The sequence below is a fragment of the Salvia hispanica genome, chromosome 6 (assembly GCF_023119035.1).
Source record: "Salvia hispanica cultivar TCC Black 2014 chromosome 6, UniMelb_Shisp_WGS_1.0, whole genome shotgun sequence".
Taxonomy (NCBI): domain Eukaryota; kingdom Viridiplantae; phylum Streptophyta; class Magnoliopsida; order Lamiales; family Lamiaceae; genus Salvia; species Salvia hispanica.
The window spans coordinates 29,479,256-29,494,753 of NC_062970.1; the positions used below are offsets into that span (position 1 = coordinate 29,479,256).

The 15,498-nt window shown below is 36.5% G+C and overlaps 2 protein-coding genes across 5 annotated transcripts; one reads left to right on the plus strand and one right to left on the minus strand.

Annotated features, from left to right (window-relative positions):
* Positions 1–1,897: 1,897 nt before the first annotated feature.
* Positions 1,898–6,294, plus strand: LOC125195646 (aldehyde dehydrogenase family 2 member C4). Its single transcript, XM_048093781.1, has 8 exons — positions 1,898–2,117; positions 4,215–4,357; positions 4,440–4,823; positions 4,899–4,988; positions 5,192–5,365; positions 5,439–5,714; positions 5,795–5,856; positions 5,932–6,294. The coding sequence occupies exons 1-8, from the start codon at positions 2,018–2,020 to the stop codon at positions 6,203–6,205; spliced, it is 1,503 nt and encodes a 500-aa protein (XP_047949738.1). The 5' UTR covers positions 1,898–2,017; the 3' UTR covers positions 6,206–6,294.
* A 63-nt stretch (positions 6,295–6,357) lies between these two features.
* Positions 6,358–15,211, minus strand: LOC125195645 (DNA mismatch repair protein MSH7). 4 transcript variants are annotated; one of them, XM_048093778.1, is made up of 17 exons: positions 14,987–15,211; positions 13,702–14,257; positions 13,202–13,297; positions 13,021–13,076; positions 12,638–12,704; positions 12,032–12,127; positions 11,778–11,906; positions 11,642–11,675; positions 11,508–11,555; positions 10,920–11,032; positions 10,621–10,747; positions 10,259–10,536; positions 9,402–9,596; positions 8,120–8,530; positions 7,930–8,026; positions 7,121–7,248; positions 6,358–7,005 (listed from the first exon to the last, which is right to left on the minus strand). In XM_048093778.1, exons 1-17 carry the CDS (start codon positions 15,163–15,165, stop codon positions 6,535–6,537), a joined length of 3,081 nt encoding a protein of 1,026 aa, XP_047949735.1. In that variant the 5' UTR covers positions 15,166–15,211; the 3' UTR covers positions 6,358–6,534. The 4 variants fall into 4 exon arrangements, with proteins under 4 accessions (XP_047949735.1, XP_047949734.1, XP_047949736.1 ...); XM_048093777.1 differs by having other exon boundaries at positions 10,842–11,032; XM_048093779.1 differs by lacking the exon at positions 14,987–15,211 and adding an exon at positions 14,703–14,805 and having other exon boundaries at positions 10,842–11,032.
* Positions 15,212–15,498: the final 287 nt, after the last annotated feature.

The following is a 15,498-nucleotide window of genomic DNA, read 5'->3' on the forward strand; positions in this document are numbered from 1 at the left end:
GTTGCAATCTCTCTTCCAATATTCTCAAATCTTGATGAAACTTCTCCATTTCCATCGAAAGCATTTGCTTTGATTATGGACCAACAATCATTATCCGATAAGCCTTTTAAAGGATGAACATATAATGGCTCAGCAATTGAAGCAACATTTTCCTTCCTGGTAGTGATGATAATGCAATTTCCTAAAGAGGTAACTCCCTCTATGCTGAATTCTTAAAGTCTTTCCATTTCAAAACATCTTCGCTGCTCCACATATCATCAAGAACAAGAAGATAAGTTTTAGCATTGAGAGCTTCTGAAGATTTTTCAGATAACTTCCTTGATATCAATTTCTATCACAAGTTTTTGAAGTCAACGTTGAATAGATCTTGTTGAAGACTAATTGATCAAAAGTTTGAGAAACATGAACCCAAATAAGTGATCCGAATCGAGCCTTTATGCTTTCATGATTGAAGACTTTCTTGGTTTCCACGTAGTCTTCCCCATACCCCCCATTCCGACAAGAGCAGCGATGGAGAAGGGCCGATCATCAGGGTGGTATGTGTCAGCATGTGAACTGGGTTTAGGCACGTCATCATCTCTTCCAATAAAGATCGGATCACGACTGGATCGAATCTGTCTCATTGGAAGTTTCAGCAGCAGCAGGTGCATTCTGAAGTGCGCTTGAAGGCCAAGATATGCTGCCCTTTTGTTCATAGAATCAAATTCCGCATTGATATTTTTGATAGTGTGAGCCATATCATACTGACGCGAAATGCTTTTGCATGAGAAGCATGATAGCTTAACTTGTTTTTGGAGAAGAGTAGCTGAGTTCGTCCAAGACATACATTATCAGCATCGAAGCTAGAGCTTCAAGCTTCCTCAACCAGAATTTGACAGCATCTTGGGTGATGAATTTCTTCTCTGCATCATTCAAATAGGCTTCGAATCATGCTCCAAAGTCGTCTGAAGCTGCTGGGCATCTTCGTCGAGACCGTGCAGAGTAGAAAATACTCTTCTTCCTTCAAAACATTGATCAGGTTTTGGAGAAGAACTTCTCGATGGCAGCAGCACCTCCATCCATGTTTCACATTTAAGAGATCTAAAGTCAGAGAGAAAATGCCTTTAATTGTGTTACATGTGAATGATCATTCTTATACTCATGCACTAACATAAAAAAAAAATATACTCACCCATCATATTATTGAACTTGTAGCACTAAAGTAACACCAACATAAATTACCATATTATGTTGAAAAATCATATACTCAAAAAGCAAGATTCATCTATTATGTACTTTTTTACTCTCATACACAAAAAAACAGCAAGCCCTTTCAATTCTATATACATTTAAAAAATTAAAGAACCAATTAACTACTCCCACAAATAAATCATAGTCAAAAAATTATGATATCAATTTTTAAATCTATGAAAATATACACAACACATAAGATTGGACAATCAAGATGAAACTTTAATTACAAGTTGTTTGGTATGAAAATTCCATTAACAAAAAACGAAAAAATGAACTTACTTGTTGCAAGATTCAGTCGCAGATGATGAGAGAGATAGAGAAGGAAATGCTTGCAAGTCTTGTGAAAAATAGTACAGTATCTGTAAACTTGATAATACTATCCAACTAGTTTTTCGTACAATCAATTACTCCATATGTCTGCTTTTTCTTGACTGAAATGACACAATATCTATGTTAACATATGTACTTTTTGTTATATGATCACGTGAATACTTTATCGCTTTCTGGCCGTCACATTTTTCTATTTTCATCCGCTTTCACAAAATTTCGCGATATATATTTCACTTTACCATTTTTATCGCTAGCTCTTATATTCCATTAACTTATTTTCCAACTAATAAATGACTAGTATTTTAAAAAAAATTAACACATTTTAATAATTTTACTTAACAATTTGTTTAGTTAGGCAGGTCGCCTCTCTCTCTCCCTTATTATTTAGAGCAGACAAAGCTTAGTTCCATTGGCCTTTAATCTACATCTTGAGAGAGAGAGAGATAAAGAAGCAATGGCGCTGCAAAACGGGAGTTCAGAGTATCACATCAATTTACCAAAAATCAAGTTTACACAGCTCTTCATCGACGGCCAATTCGTCCACGCCGTTTCAGGTTACATTCTTCATATATCTATACATCAAATGGAAATCACTTTATCTTGATTGATGTTTTTTAAGCATAAGATTTGGTTTTTAATATTGTACTTAGTAATCAGTAATCACCAGATTCAGATTCAGTACTTCTCTCTCGATTAGTTTGTAATATCTTGGTTTAGGTGCTTAAATTGATTTGTTTGTTTCCGTTTGATTGAGCGTTTTACCCTTTTGATAGATATTTTTTTTGTTGACTTTTGGATAATGAGTACTCCATCCGTCCCCGAATAAGAGTTATTACTAATTTTCATTTTAGTCCGTCTCCAATTAAAAGTAGCAATTCATTTTTACTATAAATGGTAAATATGTCTCACATTCCACTAACTCATTTAATTCAAAATTATAAAACCAATATAAAAAAGTGGATCACACATTCCACTAACTTTTTCAACCAACTTTTCTTTACATTTCTTAAAACTCGTGTTCGGTCAAAGTGCTACTCCTAACGGGGGCGGAGGGAGTATATTGTGTGGAGAAGAAGTACAAAGGACATTCCGGTTGAACGAATGCAATATACAGGAGCACGACAATCATACTTTTGCAAATCACATGCTTCTGTTTTTAGACGTTGTGTTCATAATTAATTTAAATAAAAGTTTATATATATTGAGTTGATTATATATTTATCAAAGTTAAGCTAGTTATCATTTATACGTGTAATTTTATCATAAAACGAAGCAATACTACGATGAACTGCGTTACAGAGTATTGAAAATTGCAAGGAGCACTCACATAAATTGGGATGTATAGCAAACATTTCAATTTAGAACCTCGAATGATCCGCAATTTAGAAACATTTCATTTAATTTTAAATTTTTTAGTTGATACTTAAATTGAGGTTAATGAGGATAGAGGGCTATATTAACATAGGCAATAAAAGTAAGGTTCTAGACTTACCAAACTGATGGTTGATTTTTGTCTTGATCGTATTGTAATTTATTTTTTAGACTGGCACCTCAGCAACATTAATTGTACTCCATCCGTTTTCACGAGTAATAGAGATATTTCTTTCTGACATGGAGATTAAGAAAAAATGTGTTAGGTGGGTTAGTAAAAGAAGAATAAAGTATGAAATGAAAAAGGTAGAGAGATGAAGAGAGAATAAAGTAAGTGAGAAGAAATGTGTTGACTGAATGGGACGAATTTCCGGACTACACTATCCAACTCACATAATTAAGCTAATTAGCTAGCTTTAAAATAACATTACTACCAACTAAGCAATGGTTTACCTTCATTTAATATCTACTACTCCCTCTGTTTCATAGTAGTAGAGTCATTTTGTCATTTTACTATGTTCCATAGTAGTGGAGTGATTTTCCTTTTTAGTCCGTTTTTTCCTTTTAGTTGTCTCATTCAAATTGTGGACTTTATATATTTGAAAATAAATCCCTCTTTTTTTTTTCTCTTTATCAACTATTTTTTTCTCTGTACTTACAACCTAACAACCCTTTATAAAATCCGTGTCACTAAAATGTGGACATCTTAAATGAGATTGAGGGAGTACTATTTTCCAAGAGATTGTTTGGGACAAAATATTTTAACATGGCTGAATCTCAAACAAAAAATGCTAATTTTGTCGTTTTATGTTGGATAAAAATAGTTTATTTATATTTTTATTTAAATTATAATATTTCTTGATTTATGATCAATTCCATATTTTTAAAATTAGAACATACTAATAATAACTTTTCCAATTTTTCACCATTATCTTATTTTGGTCAATAAAATTACATTGTTTCAGATAAATCGGTATTATTATTGTTTTATCCAAATCAATATCGTGATGTTATCACATATTTGATTTTTCATACTTCTAGTTTTGATTTTGATAGTTGTGGGATACAATTGCAAAAAAATACATGAAAGTTATGATCACTCCATGTAGGTATTTTAGTTCAAAAGTTTTGAAATATAACATCTCAATAGTCTGTGTGACCATTTTCAATACTAGTTTGTTTCCTTGAGAAACAATATGCAAAATACCCTCTTGAATATTTTTGAATTTGTAATTTGTGTAAAATACTGAATTGATCTTAAAATTGTGAATGAAAATCAGGTAAAACATTTGAGACAATAGATCCAAGAAATGGAGAAGTAATAGCAAAAATAGCAGAAGGGGATAAGGATGATATTGATTTGGCTGTGAAAGCTGCTCGTCATGCTTTTGATAATGGCCCATGGCCTCGTTTCCCTCCTTCCGTAACTTCATTTCTCATTTCTCATTTCTCATTATTTTATAGATTCATTAAATAGTTTAATCATGGACCAAATAAACATACAGGAAAGAAGAAGAATGATGCTCAAGTTTGCAGACTTGATCGACCAAAACATGGAAGAATTGGCAGCACTTGATAGTCTCGACGCCGGAAAGCTATACAGCTTCGGGAAGCTCGTCGAGATCCCTAACGCAGCCGAGAAGCTCCGGTACTACGCGGGCGCAGCAGACAAGATTCACGGATCGACATTGAAGATGTCCGGGCAGCTGCACGGCTACACGCTTAGGGAACCCATAGGGGTGGTGGGGCTTATCATCCCATGGAACTTCCCCTCACAGATGTTCACTATGAAGGTGGGCCCAGCGTTGGCCGCCGGCTGCACCATGGTCGTCAAGCCCGCCGAGCAGACCCCTCTCTCCGCCCTCTTCCTGGCCCATTTGGCTAAGCTGGTTAGACTTTCTTTTTTTTTTTTTGTGTTGCTTACTCATTTGTCGCATTCGTTGATTTTTCATGCGTGCGTGCAGGCTGGCATCCCTGATGGAGTGTTGAATGTGGTGACGGGGTATGGCCACTCTGCTGGTGCTGCAATAAGCTCTCACATGGACATAGACAAGGTCATCATCCATTCATGCATTTCTTGGTAAAATGAAAGAAAAAAAAATACGTATAACAATTTCTCATATGTAATGAAAGAAATTAAACTACTTATATAAGTCTCATGGGTCAGTCCTATCACCAATTGATTTTAGGATAATTGGTTTTAGGATGGAATTTATGGATTTTTATCAGCAGTATTGATGCGCATGTTGTGTGTCAGGTTAGTTTCACAGGGTCGACGGAAGTAGGGCGTCTGGTAATGCAGGCGGCCGCTGCTAGTAACCTAAAACCCGTGACGCTAGAACTTGGAGGGAAATCACCTTTCATCATATTCGACGATGTTGATGTTGATAAAGTTGCTGATCTTGCTTTGCGTGCGATTACATACAACAAGGCAAATCCGACACCTATATTCGTCATCTTATTTATCATTTCATCATTCAATTCTCACCCATTGTTTAAACCAGGGGGAAATCTGTGTTGCTGGTACCCGCGTTTTTGTTCAAGAAGGGATATACGACGCGTTTGTAGTTAAGCTGTTGGAGAAGGTCGAATCGTGGGTGGTCGGAGATCCATTCGACCCAAATGTTCATCAAGGCCCCCAAGTGGATGAGAAGCAATACAACAAGATTCTTTCATACATAGAAATTGGGAAAAAAGAAGGAGCCACTTTGTTAACAGGTGGTAAGCCTGCAGCCAACAAAGGCTACTACATTGAGCCTACAATTTTCGCTGATGTAACAGTAAGTATTCCAAATTCAAATACTATACTACTAATTATACTTGTATGGTTATAAATATATATTCCATTTGGGGATTTTAGGATGATATGACTATAGCCAAGGAAGAAATATTTGGACCAGTGATGTCACTTATGAAATTCAAGTAAGTAACTCTGTGGTATGGTGATTTAAGTAAAAATTAAGTAGAATTAGGAGATTGAAAATTTTGGTGGCGCAGGAGCGTGGAGGAAGCGATCAAGAGAGGGAACGCGACTAAGTATGGGCTGGCGGCAGGTGTGATGACCAACGATTTGAACATTGCGAACACGGTCTCTCGATCTATTCGCGCGGGGATAGTGTGGATAAACTGCTACTTTGCATTTAGTGATACTCTTCCTTACGGAGGTTATAAGATGAGTGGTTTTGGAAGAGATATGGGAATGGAGTCACTCGAGAGTTATCTTCAGACAAAATCTGTGGCCATGCCCATTCACAACTCTCCTTGGCTCTAATCTTATAGTATATCCATATATTTATGTACAAGAACCTCTACAATTCTGATTATAAATAAAACGCATCATCAGTTGCCCCGTCTTCGAAATAGATAAAACTGATTTCACCTACTCCTTTATCTATGCTAGAGCCAATCAAAGGTGAAGAAACATTTGCATAAAGATAGAGATTATATAGCATATTTCAAGAGTGTGACATACCTAAGAAAAGAAAGACCCCTTCACATAGTCGACACTTGAATTCAGTAGATGATGAAAGTGCATAATAACATACATACAGCAGTAGGAAGAATTTACGAGGCAGGCTGAGGACGTGTTCCTTCTCGTCATCAGTTCTCCTTGAAAGATCTTTTCAGCTCATGCCACAGGCAAAACAAGAGATCAAACGCATCGTCGTCAAAATCAGTTTCCTTTGTCTTCGAAATAGATAGAATTGATTTCAGCCACTCTTCATGCAATGTCGAGAAATTCTCCCTCTGCTCGCTTGACTTGAAGCTTTCTCCCACAATTTCTTTCATGACTTGTCTTGCTTTTGAGGCTGCTCGAATCACTGTGTTTGGAATTCCAGCCATAGCTGCTATTTGCATTCCATAACTCTGTGGGCACGCTCCAGAGGCCAGCCGGTAGAGGAAAATCAGCTTTTGGTCGACTTCTGATGATGTGTCAGAAGTCCCATCAAAACAGCATGCCATATGTTGCAGTTTTACATGAGGATGGGCTGAAAACTCCTTTGTTAGAGGGTGATAATGTGTTGCAAATAACAATCGGCAGTTGACTGACTCCACAAGATGACGAAACACCTGGACAAAATATTGGTGAGCGCACACAAAAAAAAGCAAGCAACTGACTTCCACATAGTTTTAAAAATATTGTGTTAGCAGATATAATTAACCTAATGGAGGATAGGTAACTCACAGCATAGGCAATAGCATATCCATCAAAAGTACTAGTCCCTCGACCCAATTCGTCAAGAATAACCAGTGAATTCTTAGTAGCATTTTGCAAAACTGATGCTGTCTCCGTGCACTCGATTAGGAAGGTACCTACAGAAAGATGTTTTTATCTCTACATTAGTAGGAAGAAGCTCCATCAACATCTTTTGAATGTTATGTTTCTTGCAGAACTATATCGAAAGAATAGGTCTCCAGCAAAACCAAAATTAAATATTAGAGAAAATTGGACTTTCAAATCTGTCTGCCATAAGCATCTAGTTCTGCATTAGTATTGTAGACTGCGAACACCTCGAGGCCAATCACATGCAGGAACTATTTCGAATATCAATTCTAACTGGCAGAGTTTATTTCTGTGAGGACGATAGTGATCACAGGTAATAGTATCAACTCAAACTCTCAAAGCAACCTAGAATTCGTCTCTTGGGAATTCTAGAGATTTAATCATGAATCATCAAGTCACTTTGATTTATCTGAGTGATATTAAAACTCACTACTAAAGTTTCAATCCTATATCAAACAAATCAACTTCATATTATCATCAGGATCGTGTGATGGAGTCAGGAATGTACTAGAGACAAATAGATCCAAGATAGGCAGAACACAAATTATTTGACATATTTCTACAATAACCTTTTTCTTCCATCGATATATGTTGTTCGTATTCATTATTCTCAGACACGTGTTGTCACAATTACCTTACTACAATCACAAGTTTTAGCTTTCGGGACTCTTCATCCAAGAAAAGGTACACTACTAAATGAAGAAACTTACTCTCGCCAGTCATAATACGATCCGTTGCACCAAGCCGGGTAAATATGATGTCGACAACTGATAGAGTGCATGTTCTGCCCGGCACATAACAACCTAGCTGTGGAACAGAAACACTTGTTGTTAAGCAATGATATTATGAAACTGAGATGAAGCTGCATGTTTCCACCAATTCCTGACTAACAAAACAAACCTGTGCCAGTACAACAGCCAGACAAGTTGCACGCAAGAGTGTTGACTTCCCACCCATATTTGGCCCGGTCAATAGCAATGTCACTGGAGTACAACTACTACCATCTTCTCCAAGAATAATATCATTGGGTACAGGCGCCCCCCCATTCTCATCAAGGGCATAAGGATGCCATAGCCCTTCCATATGAAGTACCGGGTTTTTCGCCATGAATGAGTTAGTAACGGTGGCGTGGGGCAAAACATTAGGTCGGCACATCACTCCACAAGAAGAAATCGCAGACACAGCAAAAGATCTTAATACATCAATGCAATTTATGGCATGTATCATTTGAGACCACCGAGCTGCCTTCTCGACAAGTAACTCAATCAAAATAGTTAATGTTTCAGCCTCCGAGTCTGTAACGTTATGGTCCTGTCATCACAAAAAAAAGGAAAACTTACCAATATAAAGATATTACTTTCCACAAGGCTTACTCTTACGGATCAAAGCAACTAGTAAATAAAATCATGATAGAGCAAGCAAGAGAGAAAGGAAGGGAGAATAACTAGTAGCATTGAGAATGAAATTATATGAATTGCATACTAGTCATATATTTCAGCATCTATCGAAGATAAATATAAGGCAAAGAAGTTAGGCAGAAAACTCGGTATTATCTGGCAATGGATCAGCATTCAAAGTAGTTTTAAGGAAGAAAAGGAAAAAAGGAATAGACTTCAACAGTTCCCTACGACTGATGCAAAGATTGTTCCAAGACCAAGCAGCCAGCAGAACATTATTGAGGTCATATTTCAGTCTAAAAGCAAGAAAATAAATGCTTGAGATATTTAGACATTTTGCAGATGGTGCTGGGAGAGAAAAATAAAGAGGGATCTTAATCAGCATCGTTGCTTAATGGTTGACATAACTAAGAAAACAATGAGACCAGAAAGCATTATAAGAACACCACAAAAATTCCCAGAGAAGAGCATATATATTTGCAACTAAAAACTCCAGAGGGCGTTCACAGAGATTTATTGTATGTTTGTAATGTTTTGGAAACTTTCTAAATAATTTCATTCCAGTATTTCATGCTTATAGTAATGTTTTGAGAATCAGATCAAGAATTAATTTCATTGACCAAATCTTTTTCCAAGATTTTATTTTCCAAGACATAAGCATTAGTATACATAAAAAGTATCAAGACTGAGTAAGATCCCAAGGATAAAGAACAGTGAAAAAGCACGAAAAAATAATTTATATAACTTCAAATGCATAACTATGTCGAGAAATCAACAAAGCAGACCTGGTAATTGGGGAATTCGCTATCAATTGCTGCTTCAAACTGAGAAAGATATTCATCAAGCCCCCCGCTGCCACTTAAAACAGGAACAGTTATAACTTTTGACAATGATGCAGTCATGATTTCATCGTTTTGCAATAGCATTAGCATTTCCATTCCGATTCGCAGTCCTCTTACAAGAGATCCAAAAGCTTTTAGCTGTGGAAGCATGGTTCATATTTGATTATTTCAAGGCATTATGTGTTAAATATAAGTTCTGCTTTTTTTATAAAATGCAACCTATGGTATACAAAAGCTGGATATGCTAAGTTGAAATAGGACAAATTGAGTAGCAACACGAGAAAACTTAGAGATAGTTAGCAATGCAAAAATAAAAAGATAGTTAGCTGCAAAAGGAAGTACGTGTTAGTTTATAGGTACTCCAAACGTTTACTGTGATTTTTGAAGAATTATAATTTATCAGGCAACAGAAATTATTGAATTAAGGAGACAATTACCTGAATACTGTTAGAAGTTGAAGTATAACCTAGAATCAAGCGTGCTAGACAAAAAGAGAAGGCTGTGATCTTGTGATTCTTAAAGCTACAAGTGAAACCCACCCTTTAAATAAGTCATCCATCAATATTCAATAGTGATGAAAATGTTAAAGTCAATCAGGAGAATAGGCAGTGGCCACCATTCAGAAAATACAGAAGCTAAGAACTTGTGTGGAACTTTGTCGTGTCAATTTTTCAAAGACAAGGTACAGAAAGGTGACTTTAAAAAGTGAGGGAAAAATAAATGCTCCCGTACTCTCCAAAGTAAGTAAAGTTAGGGAGCAAAAAGAAAGAATGAATCAGTTTCAGGAAAAAAGTGCTTACTCGCTGTTTCAGTAACTTGCTACCAAGTAAGGGCAATGAAAGTACATAAGAAGATTGAAAGCTCGACTTTACACGTCCGAGTAACCTTTCTACATCTGGAAGCTTGCGAAGTAATTGGGCAATGTGTGAGACGATTTCTGAGTTCGCCATCATGTTTTCAACTACATCAAGCCTTTTGTTTATTTTGTCTACATCTTGAAGGGGATGACATATCCAATTCTTTAAGAGCCGTTTCCCAGATGAAGTTATGCAATTATCAAGATACTTGTACAGAGTGCCTGTAGATATATCAATGCATATCACATACTAGAGAGGGTGGGGAGAGAGGGAGGGCGGGGGGGGAGAGAGAGAGAGTCACTAGCCTGATTGGCTACCATCTGCACTATTATTAAAGATCTCCAAATTTACCAGAGTCTGACCATCCATTCTAAGGAAACCCTTATAAACTTCGTAAGAAAAAATATCTCCATTGCGGATGACATCATTTAACTGGAAAAATCATAAATGAAAAGCTGTTTATAAGTAGGAAAGAAATTAAATTCTAATCTTAGCACACAATTCAAACAAAAAAACATCTCTTCACCATTAATCTTGATAGATGACTAATAAGTCCCCCCAAGGCACATAACGCAAGATCACAGTGCATAACTCCATCAAGAACCTGCTTCCATGAATCAGAAGACCCAGCGAAGTACTTGTTTGCATCAATGATACTTCTAATTTCAAAGGCATCTCCAAAAGAGTCACTTGCATTCAATTGGAATGAAGTTGATCCTGAAGATATTAGAGATCATATAAAATTTCCACTTGTTTGTTTGGTACTTATAGTTATTTAAGTAGCGTTGTTACAACTATACAGTTATCTAACAAACAACTTTGATAAGACTATCCACGTGATGTTGACTGAGCATGTAAAGCATCTAAAACCTATAAGCAAGGAAAGAAAATCATGTAAATGAACAATTCAGAAAAAAATTGTTCAACTGGATTGATAAAAGAAAATTATTTCCTAACAGCCTAAGACAGAAGATTTGTTTATAAATTTCTTCTACAAAAAGGAAAAGAAGGATAAGATAGCATCAGAAAACAAGATAGACAAAATAACCTAACTGTGAGAAAAGGATGGTTTCAGCATGTGAGAGTTCATGCAGAGATAGAATTAAGCAAACTAGGATGTAGAGAATTTCACATGAGACAAGAAAAATGATGCATGTGATAACATGATAAAAAAGGTTTTCTTGACTATTACCTGTCAAATTTAACTTCTTGAGAGCTCTTTGAGCATCTTTAGACAGCCCTATAATAGAGAATATAGATAAAATACATCAGCAAGATGTAAAGAAAATTCCATGTCCATTAATCTTGTGTATAGAACACTTTTACCTTGTCCTTCATAAAAAATTTCCTTAGGAGACACCTAAGGCCAAATTGAAAGTAATATAAGATACATTATGTTATAAAAAAATGCATATTCACCAGTATCTAATATAGAACACTTAACACTAGATAGAAGGCATACCTGCATTAACAAAGCCCCCACCGCTGCATATGAAGCATCATCCCTGATAGAACCAACCCAAAATTTTAATGCAGCGCAATCAACAAATGCAAACCCAAACAGAATCAAACCATCTTCCAGCATACGACCCTGGATGCAAACAGGCAGCATAAGCAAGCAGCAAATCTTAATTTTACGTCTATAGGTAGCAATAATATGTTGCAAATAATATTAGATCTTGATGAAGAAAAAAAATATATACGAAAAGCACTAACCTCCTTTATAGCAAGAAGATGAACTGCATCAGGCCCAATATTGCCCTCAATAGTGGTTGCAGGAGTTTGCACATGAACCAACTTCCGTCGAATAACCTTTACAAACCAACTCTCATTAGTTTTACCATAAAAAGAATGGAGAATTTTGGAAATTCTATGTGGAGGAGGAAAAAAGAACAAAACGGATGGGAGGGAGGGGGGGGGGGAGAAAAGGCCTCAAGTATGTGCAGCCACATCTGCACATCCTAAACTTTTTACCACCACCCTTCCAACCTCACAAGGTCATTTACAGAAGTGTTCGTATAATCAAATCAAGGAGACAGCAATCATTTTAAAAGCCCTGTTATCATCATCACTCCATATTAAGTGTGTATTTTTCAGGTTAAAGTTGGAAGTGGTTGCACTTCTGACATTCTCTAGCTACAAGACTCAAAAATAAACTTTTCAGATGCCCTATTGCATTTCTTCATATCAATGGAAATGCAGAGAGGTAAATTGCTCATAGCTAAGACAACAACAGCATGATACGATACTTAATCTCCAGCAGGTGGACAGAACACAGAAGTCACAGAACATTGTATAAATAAAAGTTTTTGAGGTACTTACAGATGTAGAGCCCCTGGATTTCGCCTGCTCTGAGGTCTCCAACTGTTCTATTCGACCAACCTTGTACCTTCCGGAAAGGACGCCACAGAAGCAATGGCATTATATTAGTTTCCATAGTTAGGTTGTTACCTTCTAACAATTTATAAAGTAGTTTTTTAATCTTAAAATATACTGGTAAATCAGTACAAAGTGTCCGATATCCTCAACTGATGGTGCTTTATGCAAGAAATTAAAATGTTATTCCAATTTACTTTTCACTATAGAAGGGTCCTGAAGAATAAGGTGTAGAATCAGTAGACAAATATCAAGCCAAAGTTATTTTCACCATCAGATATAGCACATAATTTTAAAAGGAATCAATGCAAGTGGGGAATTGTTCATACCCACGAGCTATCAACTTCTGAACAGCATCATCAATTCCATTCTCAGATACACCAACCTAAAGAAAAAAGCAATAATTTATGGAGAGATCAGGTTTATGGATGAGAGAAATCTTTTACGGCATCAGGCTTACGGAAATATCCATATAGGCATGTAAACATAAGATGAAGGCATTGAGCTCACTTGTCGACACTTCCCCACACCACTTTGTGTTATTTTCCAATCGAGTTCCTTATGACCGATTTCAGCATCTATTTCATAGAGCTCATAGAACTTTCCCTGTACAGAGTGATGATACTACTGTTAAAGAATGCCATACCTCATAGATAAAGAGTACTAAAAAAATTGTAGAACTTTGATAGTTTTGGAAAAATAACATCAAGGAAGTAACATTATACACTTCCTACGATGGCAATTTATGGGACAAAAACATGTAGCTCCTATGATGACTTAATAATTCAAAATCATATTGTAGTTAGGGATTGTGATTGAAAGAACCAAACAAAAATTAATCTATTGCTAAGTATCTTTTTATACATGCATTTTGTCAAGTTACTCAGCACATGGAGGGTTCAGGTATAAAAAATAATCAAGAACACCATAAAATAATAGACATGAAACATGGAGTAGGAATCACTTTCTATGCAAAATGGAAATGAAGATGGAACAAAAATGAAACTGACCACTTTAAAGAAGAGAATCACGTCCATATACTGGCGTTTGACATCCCAGTATTGCCTTTGAGATGCCGACATCTTGCTCAGTGCATGAGGAGGGACGTAAAGTGTCCTCTTATCATAAAGAGGGTCTGCCGGCTTTCTTCCATTGGCATCCTTGATTTGGGATTGATGCAACCATTCAAACTTGCTAATTGTATCTGAATCCACATCATAAATTTTCTTTGACACATCAGAAGCTTGCTCAAGTTTCATTCTTTTCCTATTATCTTGCAAAGAAAAATCAGCCTTCGCCTCAAAATTACAGACATCCTCTTGCACTCGCTTTACCCTAGGAACAAGCGGTCTCATGCCTGGCGTCTCTGGGCCAGGAAGGTCATCCTCCAAATTGTTTAGGAGCAAAGAACCTTTGTCCCCTCCAGGAAACACTGTTCTGCTGGAATTTAACGCATATTGTTCACTGGGATGCTTGGAGACCGCCAAATGTCCATTTCCTGAATCCTCTGATGCATCAAACCCAAGGGGGAGAGACTGAATAGTAAAATTTTCACCCCCATCACACCTGCATGTTGCACCAAAAAATATTAAAATATTGTACTTGAACATGAACCAAGAGCATGCTGAAAGTTTCTTCACCCTTAATGTGTCCAAAAATCAGATTTCATCAGACGTATAGATGACTTACAAAAATTAAAAAAGAGGCTAGTTAACTGCAAACACGCCCAATTTAACAAAGCTTTGCACCAATAAAGATCATATATACAATTGTACCCAAAGTCCTCTTGCTTTCACACCCCTGACCACACCAGTATTCAGCAATTTCCTAATCACCTTTCACCACAAAAACAATAGAGCAAAGAGAACAAAAAAATTGAAAAATACGCCGAACTAAACTCAGTAACTGTTATATCAACGTTCTCCATAACACACATAGACACATAGTAGCTATTAATGGGGGAATACGTCTTTTCCTTTTTATCCGTCCACAACTGCTAGCATACACTTACATGTAAATCTCCAGTCATGCTATCAGATTTCATTTTTTCACATACCACGAGCCAATACAAATCAGTTTCGAAAAAGTTAGGGGGAAAAAGAGCACGATCATTGAATTTTTTTATTTTTTATTTAAAAAAAAGCTAAAGCTGGTATGGAAGAGCATAAAGTATAAGGAAGAGCACTCACAGTAAACACAGGGAATCAACATAAAATATCACAAAAATGCCAAACAGTTCCGTGAAGCATCTAATTCTAGGCACACAATAAAAAGTAAAAATATGAGCAGGCGCACCTGGTGGAGTTGTGAGGTTTAGCAAACTTGTGCTTAATGGTGGAGAAGAGAGAAGGACGGGGCACTTTCTCGGGCGGAGTGTCGGTTCCTGTGATTGCTGCGTCGGCAAGGGCGGGTTTGGGTCCGGTGGAGGGCTCCGGTTTCCTGAGGAAGGAGAGTATCGACTTTTGTCGCTGCATTTCGGATTTCCGGTGGTGAGGAGTGCTTGCTAGCTTAGGTCATAAACTGGCGCCAAAATGGATACAATCCCCAAATCACAAATACAGAGTATATAGATATACGAGCCGCTTCGTTGGAACTACTGATAATTACACTGGCGCCAAATTGCAATTAAAGTGATTTTTAGGATTTCTGTCTTTTTTGAAATTTTAATTATTTATTTTAATTTTGAAAATATAAATTTTTTTAATAAATGTTTGAAAATTAGAAAATAATTACAGAGTATAAATAGAGAAAGTTTGATTTGATTGTGGCTTTCTTTAAACTGATTATTGGACAAAATCTATCGGACA

Excerpts from the sequence above, each read along its gene's own strand:
- LOC125195645 (XM_048093777.1), bottom strand. The coding sequence starts at position 15,165 with ATGCAGCGACAAAAGTCGATACTCTCCTTCCTCAGGAAACCGGAGCCC. Across the intron at positions 14,258-14,986 it reads AAACCTCACAACTCCACCAG|GTGTGATGGGGGTGAAAATT; the intron begins GTGCGCCTGCTC and ends TGCAACATGCAG. Across the intron at positions 8,027-8,119 it reads TGGCTGTTGTACTGGCACAG|CTAGGTTGTTATGTGCCGGG; the intron begins GTTTGTTTTGTT and ends TCTGTTCCACAG.
- LOC125195646 (XM_048093781.1), top strand. The coding sequence starts at position 2,018 with ATGGCGCTGCAAAACGGGAGTTCAGAGTATCACATCAATTTACCAAAA. Across the intron at positions 5,366-5,438 it reads GTGCGATTACATACAACAAG|GGGGAAATCTGTGTTGCTGG; the intron begins GCAAATCCGACA and ends TGTTTAAACCAG. Across the intron at positions 5,715-5,794 it reads CAATTTTCGCTGATGTAACA|GATGATATGACTATAGCCAA; the intron begins GTAAGTATTCCA and ends TGGGGATTTTAG.